Source organism: Clinocottus analis, unplaced genomic scaffold, assembly GCF_023055335.1.
Source record: "Clinocottus analis isolate CAN_PGR_092001 unplaced genomic scaffold, fCliAna1.0.p SCAF_18, whole genome shotgun sequence".
NCBI classification, from domain to species: Eukaryota; Metazoa; Chordata; class Actinopteri; order Perciformes; family Cottidae; genus Clinocottus; species Clinocottus analis.
In genome coordinates, this window is record NW_027175909.1 from 7,712,501 (window position 1) to 7,729,188 (window position 16,688).

The following is a 16,688-nucleotide window of genomic DNA, read 5'->3' on the forward strand; positions in this document are numbered from 1 at the left end:
GTGGGCAGCGGCGAGGTGTGGGGAGGAGAGCGGTGTGTCTCAGATGAGATATGTGACTGGCATGCTAACACACAGTTTTATCTGAGGAAAAAGAAAGAGACCGGGCCCCCACATTTCCTCACTATAGCCCTTTGATTAAAGCTCCCTGGGTACACACAGATGCACACACTTCCAAAAACACACATACAGTGTACACACATGCACCCGCACAGATTATAAATAAATTGCAGGTAGGAGCATACACACATACAGTATATATGCAAGCACACATCCTCCCATTGTGGGTGGTGTTGTTTTGACCTAAGCCCGGTAGCTTGTCCATTATGAAGTTGATAGGAGGATTTGGTCATGTTGATTCTAGACAGCATCATCTCCTCCACCATAAATAACCTGAGTGTTCTCTCTGAGTCACACAACAATATACAGAGAATAAGAGCTCTCAGCTTTATCCCCTGGTCTCATCCACTGCACATAAACGCTCGCACATACACAACACAAACCCCAAGAAAATGATTGCGTGTGGACGGACGTAAACAGAATAACAGATTTACAGTAGAAAGAAGTACAGTTGGCCCCGGCTCAGTTCCAGCTTATATTGTCCCTTTACAATCTAGTTTGGCTTTAGGGTTTGTCTCAAAGTGTGTTTTCTCAGATGGACGTTGGGGGAAACTAGTTTGATTTTAGATGAGCAGCATCATCCGGCAGTGCGGGCTCAGTAGCTGGCCAGTAAAGCTTTGGATACACACTGTATACCCCGGTGGAACAGTGGGGGAGCATGATGACTTCCATGACCGAAGTCATGGACAAACATGTTCAGTATTCTTGCATCTGGAGAAACCGTATTGAAATGCAGCCTGACAGTGTCTGTCTGTCTTTATGGTTTTAATTTCAGGATCAAATGTGGAAAGAAATGTCAATTTCCATTGAAATGGTTGGCTGTGGCTGTAATAACACTCGTGTTTCATCCCACATTTGACTTTTTCCTTTATAAAAACTAAAAGCTAAGCAGAACATTTGATATACCCTGTTGAACTCCCTCTCTGGACCGCTAGAAGGTGCAAACGTGTCATGCAATGCTGTGACTTGTGTGAGTCTCTCACTTATGTATGTTATGCATGTCTAAAAAATACACATTCAATCAATTCATTTCAAATTGCATTTTAATCAATATGCTGCATAAATTAAGAAATGTACACAAACCAAAGTAAACATACACGGCTATTTCCAAAAATGTAATGTAGAAAGACACGTTGATGATGTGAATATCTTATCATCCATTTGGCTATACACAGTAAGTTGTTAAAATATAACATTTATCCACAATTCTTTTTTCATTTAACATGAGGTCCTTATGTATAAATGTTATTGTTATTATTGCCATGTTAATCTTGGCCATAAACTATAGTACTTTATGATATCATGTTTCATAAGGACATGTATATTCAGAATATATTGAATCTACTTTTTTTGACACAAACTGTTAAAATAGTTTCTTCCTCTGTTTATCCCACAATGTGTTTTTAGGTAGAAGATCTACATCCTTACAACCAGCATCCCTTAGAACATAATAACTGATCTTAGACCAGTTTACAGATGTAATATGTCTCACTGATGCATAATGCATAAACAACACAGAGCTTTCAATTTCTATTTGATGGCTAGCTGTAATTTGTTGACGATAAGCCATGATTTGTTTTGCATTTCTGTTGCCTTTGCCATTTATGATTAGATAGTATTTCATGCATTTACACATTATCAGGATTATCACAGAAAAGAAGCACAAGGACAGAGGGCATTTTCTGCACTTCTATGTCCAACAGAGCGATACAAGAGTCAATAAAAACTGCACTTCAAACACTGCAGCGTTTCAGATGGCATAAACTTTTAAACGGACTAATATCTAGTTTACCATTTGCAAGGCCATTATTTCTATGAGCATGTCTCACTGACATGAAAATGTTGTCAAATCTAGTACCAGCATTGAAAAATAGTATATTATTGGCTGAGGGTGACCCCAAAAATGCACATCAGGTTTCATCAGTTCACTGACTTTGAAAGTGACAAGTTGAAGTTTAAAAGTGCCGCACACAGCAGCTTTAATTACGTCTCCGTTATTGTTGCAACACCACCAGGAGTCACAGGGAGAAGGAGCAGAGGAAAGTCTAACCACAGACCCTGAGCTGGGATTGCTTTCATAATCTTATGACTGGGATGATGGATAGGGGACAAGGGAACTGTGCCCATGTCCGCTTCTTTGACAGAGTGCAGGGAGAAGTCAGAGATCTGTCTGTGTGGAAGGCGAGGGGCTGGCTGGAGGACAAAGAGGAGGATGGGGAAAGTGTTTGTACTTCTCTGGGGCAGGACCCGTAGGGGGTGATGGGATGGGAGTGTCTGGAGACGCTGCAGAGAGAGAGAGGGAGGGGAGGGAGGAGGGCAGGGACAGAGAGACTTTGTTTATTTTTGCAAATTGAAATGCTTTTGTGTAAATAAAAGCAATGTTGTTTCTATCAAGTCTGTGAAGTGTAATAACCACTGCTGCAGCTGCTACTTTACAGACACAGATCCCATCAATCCTGCGTGGCCATTAGGTGGTGTAATATTGCCAAATGTATTTTTTTTTTTATTTTCAAGGGAAATCATACAATAGGGCCAAGACGCATCAATTATTGTAATTGTTACATTTTTATGTAATTTCTTCACATTCGTGGTGCCTATTTATTCGTTTCAACTGAGTTAATGGAAACACATCTGGCACACACTTTTGTGAAATTGAATATCGCTTTGATATGTATTATGTGTGTGTCAGAAGGTTTGCACTTTGTGTGACTGTGTTGCATGTCTCGGGGTTGCCGAGTACCTGGCACTTACCTATCGGTGTAGTGTGAGCGACAGGCATGGTGCTGATGACCAGTGTGTGTCCAGTTAGAGGGTCCTGGGCCAGCTGGGTGTGTGCTGGGTGGTGCAGGTGTGTGGGCTCTGATGAAAGGCCTGAATTCACAACACAATATGAATCAATAATCAATCATCAACTTCAACAAACAGAGCTAGAGTTGGAACCAAGTTTCTGTTGTATTGTAAATTATGATGTTTTGCATCTCATGTAGAAATTAGTTTTTTAAATCAGGTGATTCTGAAGGGCTGACGCACATAATCAAATGTTGCTCTTCTTGCTCATAGTCACATGTCACCAAATGAAGGAGATGCTAGACTGAGTTGGAGCTTTTGATCAATTGAGTGAATTACGTTTTTTTTCCAAATCGATATAAAGTTTATTTCTTTTCTTTCAAAAGTGTTTTGCCATGTGTGCGTGTTTCACGTCGTAATCAAGTCAGGCCGAAATAACTTCATATAAAAAAAACTGTGTACTGTAGAAGGACATTGCAGTTTCAGCTCTTTTTTTTCAAAGTATTTCACATTCACGTTACTAAATATAACATTAGCTAAACAATATTTTAATCGCAGTTTTTTTTTGTTATCTAAGTTCCATATTCCTACTGGATGCTGAAAAAACAAACCACACAGCTCTTTCTTTGCCTGGTCTTCTAAGTCAGGTTGTCATATTCTGGAGTTGTTTTTAGCATGTATGGAGAAAAAATACATTTTTGGAGATGACTTAGGACTTTATTCCACACCTCATCTTGTGCTTGAGTTGTCTGTCATGGCCCTGTTTAGAATATGTTTGAAGCATTCTACTTTAACTACAGACTTCCTCATACATAGACATTGTGTTTGCAGATGACACCTAGAGGCACCTCATGTAGCGAGATGTCTCGCAAGATACAGTATGTGTGGATTATAAAAAAGTATACGGACTCTCTGCAAAACTCCTTACTTTTTACTCATCCTATATATCCGGGAAAACTTTGCAGAGTTTGTATGCTTTTGTTTTTCCACATTGCTTAATGTTTGTCTAGTTCTACACATGTATCTCTGAATAGCTCCACTCTTGCCGAAGGTCACCCTATTTTTCTTTCTGAAGGTTTACAAGCGCAGACATGGGCCCGGTCTCACCTCCCAGCAGCATCTCATGCAGCAGGTTGTCTATCTTGGCCAGACCACAGAGCTTAATGAACTGAAGCTGTTCGATCATCTGCCAGGTGATGCTCTGCAGGGTGGGCAGCAGGAGTAACAGCTCTCCAAAACGACCCCTGGAGTCATACTGACGGTCATTGATGTAGTCTTCCAGACTCATCTGGACCTGCAGACACACAAGGCCGAGTCTCCATCAGCATAAGCAACCTGCCCTTGTAGGTTGATAGATACACGATTTAAGAATGTGAACACATGTATAATCAATATATAATTGTGTATAATTTTAAGTATAACCCACGATGATAATGAACTCTAAATTACAAGAGTCAAATGCTCGACCAACCTGCAGACGAATGGCCTTAATCTTCGATGGGTCCCGCAAAGACTTTGCATCTGTAGATTGGGGGGCAAAGCAAAGGTGGAAGGAGGAAGGAGGGCAGAGGGGTGAAGAAAAAAACAGAAAGATCAGGAATGGGATTGAGGATTGAGGATTGAGGATATGAGTGGAATTGATAGAATGATTCTGGTCAAACTGGGGATTAAAGGCAAAACGAGGGGATTTAGTGAAGGGGAGATAAAGGGAGACAGGTAACACACGGTGGGGGCATGGATTGTGGTCACACCATGCCAAGGGGAGTTTAAAAAAAAGGGATGAGGGATTGGGATCTAACTTTGAGGGGAAATGTAACCAGATGGAAGGGATTGGTTGGGAAAAGAGGGATTGGTAAGAAATGTCAATGGGCAATCCATCATTGAAAAATAATTTCACCCTTTTTTATCTTTTACTAGTCACGCTATTGTTTTTTCACCTTTTAATTTCGCGTTTCTTGATTTTCGGGCTTTCATGTTCTATTTTTTCTTGTAATATAGATGTGTTGGTTACAATTAGAAACACAAATTTAAATATTGATCTTTAAAAAAAATAAAATAAAATAAAATAATGATGAATCTGAAATCTTGCAGTTTCCATAAATTAAGGCAGTATTTAATTTCCCCTTCCTGTAACAAACAGACGAACATTTACTTTACACATACTGTGAAGCAACGGTGAGCTGGGAAAACAGAGAAACCCATCACCCCAAGGAGAGCAACTGGTTCCCAGCATATGTTATTAATGTACCTCACATATCTTCTGATGGCTTAAAGTACTAAATGTTCATTTTTTTTAATTACCCGGGTCAAAGAAAACAATAGCCTTGAGCGCTGCATACTCGTTGTTGTCTATTTGAATATCCTGGAAGGGCTGGACCAGCTCATCCAGCACTCGGTTGGCTACCTTGAACATCTCTTGTTCCGGACTGTTCCTGTGGATCACACAGCCATTGCCTGAGGACACAGAGAGACCGGGTTAGTGCTAGTGTTGACGTATGTGGTCGTGTATGGGGTAGGGAGCTGGTGTGTGCTTGTGTGGAAGGTTCAGGTCAATACGTTTCGCCATGAGAGAAAGAAACGTTAAATGTGACTTGTGTCAAGCCTATTTAAGGGTTTTAGTCAAGGATCCAGTGCACAATGTGTGTGTGTCCGAGTGCTTGAGTGTATAGAGTGGACCGGCCTACAGTATGATGTTGGTACACGTCTAGGTAATGAGTAATGCCGTTTATGAATACACTTTTGAAGTCACAAAGAAATAGAAACCTTTAGTTAATCATTATCAGCAAACACAACATTTGATCTGTGACACTTTACAATACAGTACACACCATGTTTATAGTTACTGAGACAGGAGGGAGGATGATTCATAAACTGTTGAGAAGTAGTTTTTGAATAACTCTGATTATTATTATCTGAAAGTAGATAATAATAGGTTTTTATTAATTAATTAGTTAGTTAAATAATATTTCTTTATGAGTTCTTCCTCATCAGCCACTGAGCAAAACACAAACTATAAACGGCTCATTCAATGTGAATTACTAAATCATTACTTTTGGTGCCTCCCTTTAAGTAAAGTTGTTCGTCATACTGAAAAGTTGCAAAGTAGTCGATCATTACTTCATGATTGTCTCATCGTTACAACTCAAGCAGTGGTTGTTCATCGTGATCTACTGTACATATACATATATTCCTCCTCAGAGGGACTCACCAATGCTCATTAGGGATGCATTCATTAACAGGTCACTTCTGATTCATTCCTTGCTTGTTCCTCAGTAACTACTCACATGTTTGTAACCTTTATAGTAAAATGTTACCCATTTGATGAGTATCCACATTGCTGAGCCACCTGATTGCACCACTTATACATAAGATGCCATTCTTCTGGTGTGTCCGTACCTAAAAGCAGGAAGTCCTTGAATGGCGTTGACCTTTTGGCGACACCAAGCAAAAGGTGCTCACCTGCATGAGCCCTGAGCAAACTCACCTTGAAAAAAACACATGCATGCACAGTTAAACAAAGAACAAAACAAGGTAATAATGCCTCCCCTTTAACCCTCAAATGCATCCCAGAGGGAACATACTTTTACGCAGTATATTAAGTAGTCAGATCTAGAACACTTTACTTAATTATTATTGCTTTTAATGTTCTTTTATCGAAAAGTGCATTTGGCTGATTAAAGATAACCTTACTATCATCCCAACCTAAAGTGCTTCGACAGAATAAACCATTTGTTCGAGCAGTGAGCACACTCACAAGCTGGACACGATCAACATAAAAAGACAGCGTATCAGAATATTAAATTAAAGTACTGAAGTTTGAGAGGTCTTGGATTAAACTTTAGGCATGGGATTAAAAAAGATTAAATTATTCCAGTGAGCAATAGCATAATTAAAATGGATCCATCATGCATCAAAGCCATGAAAGTTACCTGGTCATCCAGTGCCAGTTCTCCAAATGCAGGAATGTACTTGGCCCATTCCACCAACACCAACAACTGTTGTCTCATAGAATCACATACATCTCCGACAGTGGCTGTCTTCTGCTCTGTAATGTCTGTTATTCCAAGAGGAGCAGTGATCTAGGAGAGGGAGACCGAAAACAATGGCTTCCTAATTCACAATCCCTTGGTTTCCATGCACACATAATGTCATCATGCACATGATGTGCTGCTTTAACAAAAAGATCATACAAATAAATGATCACCTGTTGGGACAGTGATTCAGCTTGGGCCAAAATAGTAATGGGTGGCATGTCTTGAGTATCAGGGATACTTCTTCGGGAGCTGATCCGATCCCGCTCGTTCTGGACAGCTAAAATGTATGAGACAGCTAAAAGTTACTGTGTGTGAAACAGGGTCAAAAGGGCAAAGAAACAGCACCTCCTGTACTTTCCTATTTGTAAAAAACAAATCACTTTTAAACTGGAAGATGCCTCTATCTTGGTTTGTAAGATTTTGCTTAAATTGCTATTTCTCAGTTAAAGAGTTGGCGATGACAGCAGCCCTTATGGGATAAGTTAGTATTCAGGAAAATAGTCACGAAGGCTTGCCTTAGCCAGAAGAGTCAAACGTTAACCAGTTGCAATTCAGAACAACATGTTTGAATAACACATGATTAGGTGTCATAAAACTCCTTGCCAAGGTTATACCCCTCATAAATACACACACACACACTAAGTAATCACTTATTTTATGGCTGAGCCAATTTCCACCATCTTGAAGCAGCTCTCAGATTCTGTGAAGACAGCCTCTCCTTTAGTGACACTAGTTTATACTAGTCTATACTTTGTCTTTGTGGAAAAATACAAGAAAAAATGTAACTAAACTAAACGAAAATAAAGCACATCTAAAATACATTACAATACTGTACATGCAAACCAGGTGGTGGTTCTGCAACAACGAACAAGGTTTAATTTAGACTTTGTATTCTGTATCTCTTTGTGTAAACTTTTAGTTCGCAGTCTCCGTCCTCTCTTGTCCAGAGAGCGAGGCGTCCCTACCTTCTTTCTTCATGCCAGCCCTGAAGCATTTGTTGAGTCTGCAGAAACGACATTGGTTTCTCTTGTCTTTATCCACAATGCATTGTCTGCTGAACCTGCATACAACGTGCAGACATCATGTGAGCAGCTTTACACAGCAACACATGACAAAGTTTACCGTGAGTCAATGTTATCATGGCATGTCATGACATGTCACATTGACACGTCAGGCTGAAAAGTAAGTGATCAATGGTTTAAAAGTCATTTTTTGTTCTGCACTTGATCCCAAAGGTGCCCACGTGCAACATCACGTTTATGTGTGCTCTTTTGAATGCGATTTTCTGTGCACAGTGTTTTTTGCGTGTGCGTTTTGGCTGACAAAGTTGCTCTCTGTACCTGCAGGTGTAGACATGGCTCTTGCGTATGGAGCGTCTGAAGAAGCCTTTACAGCCATCACAGCTGGAGGCGCCATAGTGTTTTCCTGTGGCTTTGTCTCCACAGATGGCACAGTTACCGCCGACCCCGTCTGGACCGACTGACATGCCTGGCTCTATTGGCATGTTGTCTGAAACACACACACACAAAAAACATCACACAGGTAAATACACAGACACACGCTCATACATCTGTATATTACACACATTGGCATAGACACAAATAAAGTTACAAACATAATCAAAGTATTGCAGTACACATGCAGGAACAGTGTAGTTCAGTATGGTCTAATACTGGGATCACAGACAATAGACTGCACTTTTTCATCCAATCAAAGTGACAACGTGTGAAATTACTACTCTACTACTTACTACTCTAGTAAATGTATTCGGTGTAGTTTCCATCGTGTAATTGCAGGGGTTATTCTGGGTTCCTATAACTGCATGGACATTTGTTTGGTGTTTGATTTGTACATCAAAATAAACATGAATCGGGAAAAATAACAAATGGCCGTTCAATTGCCAGGCCTTACATTACTGTCGACGTCTTTATTGATACTGTCGCCTTCTCATTACCATGACAATTGTCATAATCATAATGGCAGTTATTATTATCAGCAGCAGCAGCAGCAGCATCGTCATCATTATGAAAACCATAATCATCATCATTGGCTGCATATTTATCGTTCAGTCAAAGAATACCGCATAGAGCACAACACGATCATAGCATGTGACAGTAAAAACTGGAGATGCATCAACACAGACACGCTCGCATCCCCCCACGCACACTTCTCTCTCAGTCCCATACCAGTGGCAGTGCCAAGGCGAGATTAGTCAATGTTCGACTAACTCTCTGTTCACGCTCTGAGATGACATCAGTGCATCACTGAGATGCGTGCATGCTGTTCAATAAAACATCTTTACGACACAAGCTAGAATTCCTGCCAAAACACTATTATTCACATTCTGATTTCCTACTCTTACAACCCGTACCGAGCCCTTTTCTGTCCTTCACTAACGCAGATTTCCACTCACACACCCATGTGTGAGCAAGATGCGAGTGGAATTGATTTCTTACAATCAGTGTTAACGCACAAGCTGGATAGATGCACTATTAGCCAACATTAAAATGTCATGACTTTCCCCGTCGCTTAATTTGTTTGACGTCAAAACCCTTTTGTGTAAACAGCAACAAGTCCTTCTGCTGGCCCCACTTCACGTCATCATTTATGTTTTCAACTCATAAACTAACACAGTAGTCCTAGACTCTACGAGATGCATCGCGTTAAACAAGGCTACACAATTATCAGATACACAAACCTTCTCTCATTTCTCTGTACATTCTAAGACATTTTGCAGGCCCCACTTCATTGTGGGGTTTTGCTCTATATAGTCACATATCAGTGCTTATACAACATTTTCTAAAAGTCGGCTATCTGTACATTGTCATACTGTAAGGAACATGTCAAATTAACATGCATGCTAAAAATCTGATGTCTTGAGCTTCAATGAGTGTTTGTATGTGCATGTGTGGGTAGCTACACACACTTACCTCCTCCTCCACAGAGCACCTCTGCATTCTCAAAGCCCAGTGTGCTGTATGAGGGATCCAGGCCTTCACAATAGTTTGCTACTTCCATATCTAACAGAGATTTACTCTGAGGAGCAGAAGGATACTTCATTCCTGTTTCAACTTGGTCTTCCCCACACTCCTTCTTCCTCTCTTTGTGTCTCTCCTCTTCTCAGTTCACTCTCTAGTCTCTATTTCTCCTTTTCTCTACCTGCTATTCTCTGCTTCATCATATTCTTACAGCCATAACAGTGGAGATCCCTGGCATAAAAGATCTGTAATCCCATCTGATTGGGGCAGGTACGAGGAGAGGGGAGGAGCTGTGGCCCAAGACTTCTCACCTTATTGCACATTACTTATCTGTCCTTCTCTCACACACTTATCACAGGGATGGATAGATAGAGGTGAAGGAGATATTTGACTTCACCCCCTCTGCCTCTTTTTTTTCACCATGAGAAAGATTTCATCAGATTTTAGAGGACAGCGTTCACTTTATGTGCATGTTTGTAAACGTCTGTGTTTGGTTTTTTGCAATGCGTGAGGGGGGGGGGCTTCTTTTGCAGTCACATATATTTATGAATGTGTGTATAGGTGTGTTTGTGCGTGTGTGTGTATGTGTGTGTGTGTGTGTGTGTGTGTGTGTGTGTGTGTGTGTGTGTGTGTGTGTGTGTGTGTGTGTGTGTGTGTGTGTGTGTGTCTGTGTCCTTCCCAAGCATTCTAATCTAATCAATAGTGGAGTAATAGCACTCCCACCTCAGCAGATATAATCTATAAAGACACAAGTGAAGTGGAAAATACTGATAACTCTTTAACCAACACACTCCTTTCTCTTCTTCTTCTGTTTTTATGTTGAACCCTCATTCATTAAGTTTATAAAACGTTATGCTAAATAACTCTAAATGTACTGGTCATGTAACTCAAAGACAATATGACCTTTTATCTCAATGACATTAACTTCACTGACCGAACATTGTATTTAGTTAATGAATATTTAAAGCATCAAGTGGTTAATTTTTTTGTCGGTTTGATTTTGGATTGGATTTATTGCAATTTTGACATTGTTATTTATGACTTTATATCCATAAACATAAAAGGAGAATTTTCAGACTGAGTGATACACATACAGTGTTTTTGGTCTTTTGCTTTACGAAGTATGAGCCGATCTGCTGTGTAAAAAGTATTGAATACACCTTGAAGAGCCGTATGTAATATTTACACAACTGTATAGTTCTCACACTTCATTCACGTTTACCGAGAACAGCATGTTGAAGAGAGGACATATGAAGTGGACATTAACAATACAAGTGAAACAGTTGCCTCCTCTTTCAGAAAAGAATGCTGTAAAAACACCGTAATTTACTACCATAAACCAGTTAAAATGTCTCAACCTACTCATTTTACATTGGGAGTTTTATTGCACTAAATCTTATTGTGTGTCCTAAAAGTAATCTGTTTGTGACATTGTGTTAGAAAGAGCTGTAAATGATAAGAGGCAGTATTATGAGAGATTTGATGCCCCACATCAGTAATAAGTGGGCCAGTCAGCAAAGTACCTCCAGTATATGAGCACGCATGGTGGTTATATAGTGTCACCGTAGGCTCAGTATATCAGAAAGAGCAATCAGTATCTGGCCACAAGGTAATAACGTCTTAGTTGATTAGTTAATATTCACTGCTAAAGGGGTATAGAGAGAGAGAGAGGGAGAGAGAGAGAGAGAGAGAGAGAGAGAGAGAGAGAGAGAGAGAGAGAGAGAGAGAGAGAGAGAGAGAGAGAGAGAGAGAGAGAGAGAGAGAGAGAGAGAGAGAGAGAGAGAGAGAGAGAGAGAGAGAGAGAGAGAGAGAGAGAGAGAGAGAGAGAGAGATTTTAACCATTGTAGGGAGGTCAGGCCTCCTCATTAGTTTTGTGGAGAGGGAAGAAGAATTGACTCTTTACGTCCACGTTGCCAATCACATTAACACACAATAGATCCGTCAGAGAGCACTGCAGCATGCTGGATTCAAATTGTAATCACATCCCATAACTATATCTGAATTAAACTAGGATTAGAAATATAAACCTGCTTTGAAGCTTTAAAGTAGAGATACAGTATCATATCAAATCTATTGAAAATTCAATTTTTTAATTGTGTAATATTGAGGTCCTTCTTGGCAAATCATACTCTCTTCTTGATTTCTGTGCATTAATATACACTATCTTGAACATTATAGCTAATCAGCTGTTAATACAAATTGTGTTATTGGACCGTTAACTTTGCTCACCACACTAATATACTGCAAACTGATTCAGCTTTGGGGAGAATATGCATTCCAGTAGATTCAACAACCTTCAGGTAGGATCGGATCAGGAAATGTTGTATGTGAATGTAGGTAAAAACATATCACACATTCATAACTACTTAAAAATCATAAAAACTGTTATGACTTTTTTCAGCTGAAAACCAAGCAAGACGCCTGAGAAACGTTGCATCCGCCTAGCAACCAAAAGCTCTTTGAAGCCATAAAACCAAGTGCTAAGAGGCTATCTCTGTGTGAACTGGTCATATTACTGTCGCTTCTATTTAGATTACAGGTTTTAATAGTCGCAGATGATGCCTCCCAACCGACGCTAGTAAACCATTACTTCCTGATACCTGGGCAATAGTAAAAAATACACAGTACAGAAGAATATTGTTCACTCTTAAAACTCTGCTGAAGGAACAGCTTTTAGTTTGACTGAGTAAACCGAATCTTCTTTTGATTGGTTCTCATGTCGTTCAGTTACTGCTATGAAACTGGATTCATGCAAATTAATAGAAACATGTGAATTGAAGAACACTTTTAGTTACGTGCGACATGTACTCAGATATTTTCTATAAACTCACGGTCCATGAGAACCTTAAATAAGTATCCCACCCATTTTCTTCCTGCTAATATCACTACTCAGTGATAGTCTGAAGGCTAGTTTGGTCAATAACATTCACCACCAAAAGTGGATTTGGTTTGTGACAAATGATTTATAAAGTTAAGCCTACGTGTCTTTAGCCTGTAGACAGTATACATAGAGTGAATTTAATCAGCTGCACTATTTAAGGCTGACAAATAAAACTACATCCTCAAGAATCAATCCACAACTCTCTGACATCGTCTCAACGAATATCCCCATTGCAACCTTCACAAAGGTAGATTCATTATAATATTACTGTCATGGTGTCCTCTGCATATCCAATGCTTTGGCGGATGCTTTTGTCAAACAAATAGATGCCAATTGTATTTAATAGTCGATTATCAAAATACATCTTTTAAAATATTTTTTAAAATGTAAGTTTTGGATTTTCAGACACCAAGTTATTTATTTGTAGAAAGTGTGGAAGTATCTTATTTGTAGTGCATCAGAAAAAAAACTATGTGACTGTATGACCATCTTGCTTACAGAAGCAACCTTTTGTTCTGTAACACTGCTCTTGTTCCAGGACCCTTGTACAGGTGAGATGGGCTATCACATGATCTTTACAGCAAAGCATGTGTGACAAAGTGAGTTTATCTTATCTGTTTTGACACAAAATGCTGTCCGCGGACAGAGAGGCGAAAACACTATCTCATTAAAGAAATTCGGCAGACTTAAACAACCACAAACTGTATAATGCTATTCAAAAGTATGCCGGCTTTTGTTAGAGGATACATAAAAACAATTGAAGTGTGTGTGAGTGTGAACAGGGAGTAGAACCAATACCATTAAAGTAAAAACCACGTGATTTACGAGAACATGTTACCAAACTTCCTTGAGAAACTGCTAAATGTAAGCTTCACTTCCTCCACAAAAGAAACAGCACACTTCATACTAAACACAGCCGACATATATTTTGCATTTAAATGACAATTTGCTCAGCGGGAGGACTTTGACTTACCTGTCTTTCTGTGTCTGCCGGGGATGTGCATTTATCCGGGTGTACTGTTGGACTCGGTAGTGCGCAGCCCTTTCAGTGCGACATTAATCTAAGTGACACTGAGAATAAGAAAATGGTGAAGCTGTTTGACAACATTAAAAAGGAAGGTTTGTAGAGCTGAGCGGTCTATAATTCATGGAGCAACACATTGGATGGCGCCACCATAGCCCTGTCATTAGATCGATTTACTAAACAAACTCAAAGCAGGGTGGGGATGTTAAACAGTAACCCAAAGCCATAAAAACCAAAAGGAAAGGATCACCAGGGGTGTGTGTTTGTGTGCATGTCAGCCAGGGCCTCTCACACCACCTCCGAGGGCGGATGGTAGGAGATCCAAGAGGTTTGAGGTAATATTTTACAAAATAATGGTAAAAAAGTAACAATTATATTTATTTCACTCCAGCTATGTACACAAGTGTTAAGGGTTAGCAAATAAGGCGTGTTATATTTTTTCTTCCTTTCCACTCACATGCCTTTCACATGAAGTCATAATTTGAACTAATAAACAAGGGAACTGAAAGACTTGCTATTATCGAGCATTACACATTTCAAGCTTGAAGCCTTTGTAGTATATACAATGACCAGCAGATGGCAAGAGATCATTCATTTTGAGTCCAAAGCACTGCACAGTTTCCAGCAATGACAATTATTTCAATACTGTCACAATATGGTAGCCTACTGGTTAAGATACCACAACCGTTGCTGCATGTCATACATTTTGTTTCTCTCATAACACTTTCAGTTATGAAATAATTGCAAGCAATAAAACAGTTTGATAAGTCACATCACAAAAAGCTGCAGGTGACAAAACAGTTTAGTTTCGAAGATCATCAAAAACAAATAAATGGTGAATAGCCTTAAAAGGGCGAATGAGTGGCCATTTAGTGAATATTAATTGCCATGAATTAATACTTTTTGTAGTTAATTCCAGTTTATCTGTTTTAATGATTGCTTGTGCTTTTGAATTAGTGGAAAACCCTGCTTTTATTAAGATGCACATAAGCAATTCAATACAAATAATAATTGATGTGGCAATAAATAACAGTAAAACAAAGTTAAAAAATAAGACCGCTAAAACATCATGACCCCTCATAACACACATCCAACCAACAGTTCAAATAGTATTTCCCGGTAAGCACATGTAGAAGGTTCTCCGCCCCAGGAAGGTGAGCATGTCCAAACAGTTCAAAGTGGTCAGACTCAGAAACACCTCATTGACATTCTGCAGATGGAGTTGTTCTAAGTAATGCAGCCGAAACATATGGTAGGGAATGAAGCAGACAAGCATAATGAGAGCAAAGCACAGACTCTTCAGCTGAGCCCCAAAGTCCTGCTGAGAGGTGCATCCCTGGTGATGCTTCCTGTATAAAAGCCTCAGGGCGTTGGCTTGGAGGGCTGTCAGCACTGTGGCCATCACTATGATGACTGTGCTTATGATGTAGTTAAGCACCTTGGCAGCAGACAGTATGTTTTTGCCAAACTTAAAGCAGTGTGTCACAGGTGTGGTACTGTTGCCCGGGCTCAGATCTTCTGTGTTTTTTCCGTAGGAAAAGTAGATAATGCAGGGGACCACGACAAGCACCACCATCCACACCACAGCACTGGCAACGAGTGCATGAATCCTCTGGAAGGAGGCCACCTGCTCAGTTTTCTTGTAGAATATCATCAGGCGTGTGATGAGGATGATCACGTAGAAGATAAAAGACATGTACATGTGGATGTGAATCATGCCGCTGACCACTTTGCACCACCCGTGGCCCAGGCTCCAGTCATTAGTCGCGTAGTAGTAAATCCTGAAGGGCACAGTGAGAAGGAAGATGAAGTGGGTGAAGATGAGGTTGAGCACGGCAATGGAGGTGATGGATGTCGTGCTGGACTTCATGATGTGCATCATCAAGCTGAGGCTGATGGACCCGGTGAGCAGAACCACAGAGTAGATGACCAGGAGGACTGTGTGGTACTCGTCAGGTTTGTCGTCGTCATCCGGCGGTTTTGAGGTTCTGTATAAAGAGCTTGTGGTCGTCACCATGCTCATGGCAGTGGATTGAGGGCTTTGGGTCAGCATGGAAGTCATCTTAAGTAGAGAAAGAAAGGGAAGAAAAGAGAGAGGGCGTATCAGATACGGGTGGAGGAATACATGAGGAAATGGTTGATTTTTACCCAACTGTTAGTTTTTTTGGAGGGAGTTATTTCCGAACTGAGGTTCCATAGCTAGAAGGTATCGTATGCTACTCTTGTTTTGTGATAGATATTGAACTGTAGAGGTAAAATTGCTGTTGAAAACAGAAGTATCAGAAATAAGAAGACTGAAAAAGAGGGAAGTAATGCCAGTAAACATTGTCTGTCTGAATTTATTTATGACTCTGACACAACAGACTCTATGACACTTAGTTTATAATATAATGCCTAATACTAGCCTATGTTTTGCATGTATTTAAACATCACGATCGAGACATAAACCATAGTATTAATTTAGTCCTTCATATAATTAACATATCAGTCCAACATGAAACAACAAAAAGCATTCAAAATTAAATTAAAAGGATTTAGAAACAAATCTATTGTTCAGAGTATAGGCTAATCATTACTGAAAGAATACTATTGCATTAGAAATTGCATCATGCATGAACATTACAGTAAACAAAGCCGGACTCACGTACCTTTGGGTTCCAAGACGAACTGCCTGCCAAACGCTCTTGTGTGTGAATAAAAGGATGTGTTTTCACGTGTGGGCGAGCATAGGAAAAGCTTGATGTCAGAGAAAGTACGTTTGTGCTCGCGTGTGTCTTTGCTTCTGCTTGACTGCATGTGCAGATAAGCATGTGTGTGTGCCAACTTATGTGGAAGTTCAGGTTTTGTAAACTAACTTTGTCTGTGTG

General features: G+C 39.9%; 2 protein-coding genes across 2 annotated transcripts; both read right to left on the reverse strand.

The window, feature by feature from the left end:
• Window positions 1–2,275: 2,275 nt before the first annotated feature.
• hnf4g (hepatocyte nuclear factor 4, gamma) lies at window positions 2,276–9,998 on the reverse strand. The gene is made up of 11 exons (XM_068581224.1): window positions 9,869–9,998; window positions 8,279–8,447; window positions 7,904–7,998; window positions 7,109–7,215; window positions 6,834–6,983; window positions 6,301–6,388; window positions 5,206–5,358; window positions 4,376–4,425; window positions 4,012–4,198; window positions 2,869–2,988; window positions 2,276–2,400 (listed from the first exon to the last, which is right to left on the reverse strand). The coding sequence occupies exons 1-11, from the start codon at window positions 9,996–9,998 to the stop codon at window positions 2,276–2,278; spliced, it is 1,374 nt and encodes a 457-aa protein (XP_068437325.1).
• A 4,925-nt stretch (window positions 9,999–14,923) lies between these two features.
• Window positions 14,924–16,503, reverse strand: gpr141 (G protein-coupled receptor 141). Its single transcript, XM_068582393.1, has 2 exons — window positions 16,470–16,503; window positions 14,924–15,883 (listed from the first exon to the last, which is right to left on the reverse strand). Exon 2 carries the CDS (start codon window positions 15,881–15,883, stop codon window positions 14,924–14,926), a length of 960 nt encoding a protein of 319 aa, XP_068438494.1. The 5' UTR covers window positions 16,470–16,503.
• Window positions 16,504–16,688: the final 185 nt, after the last annotated feature.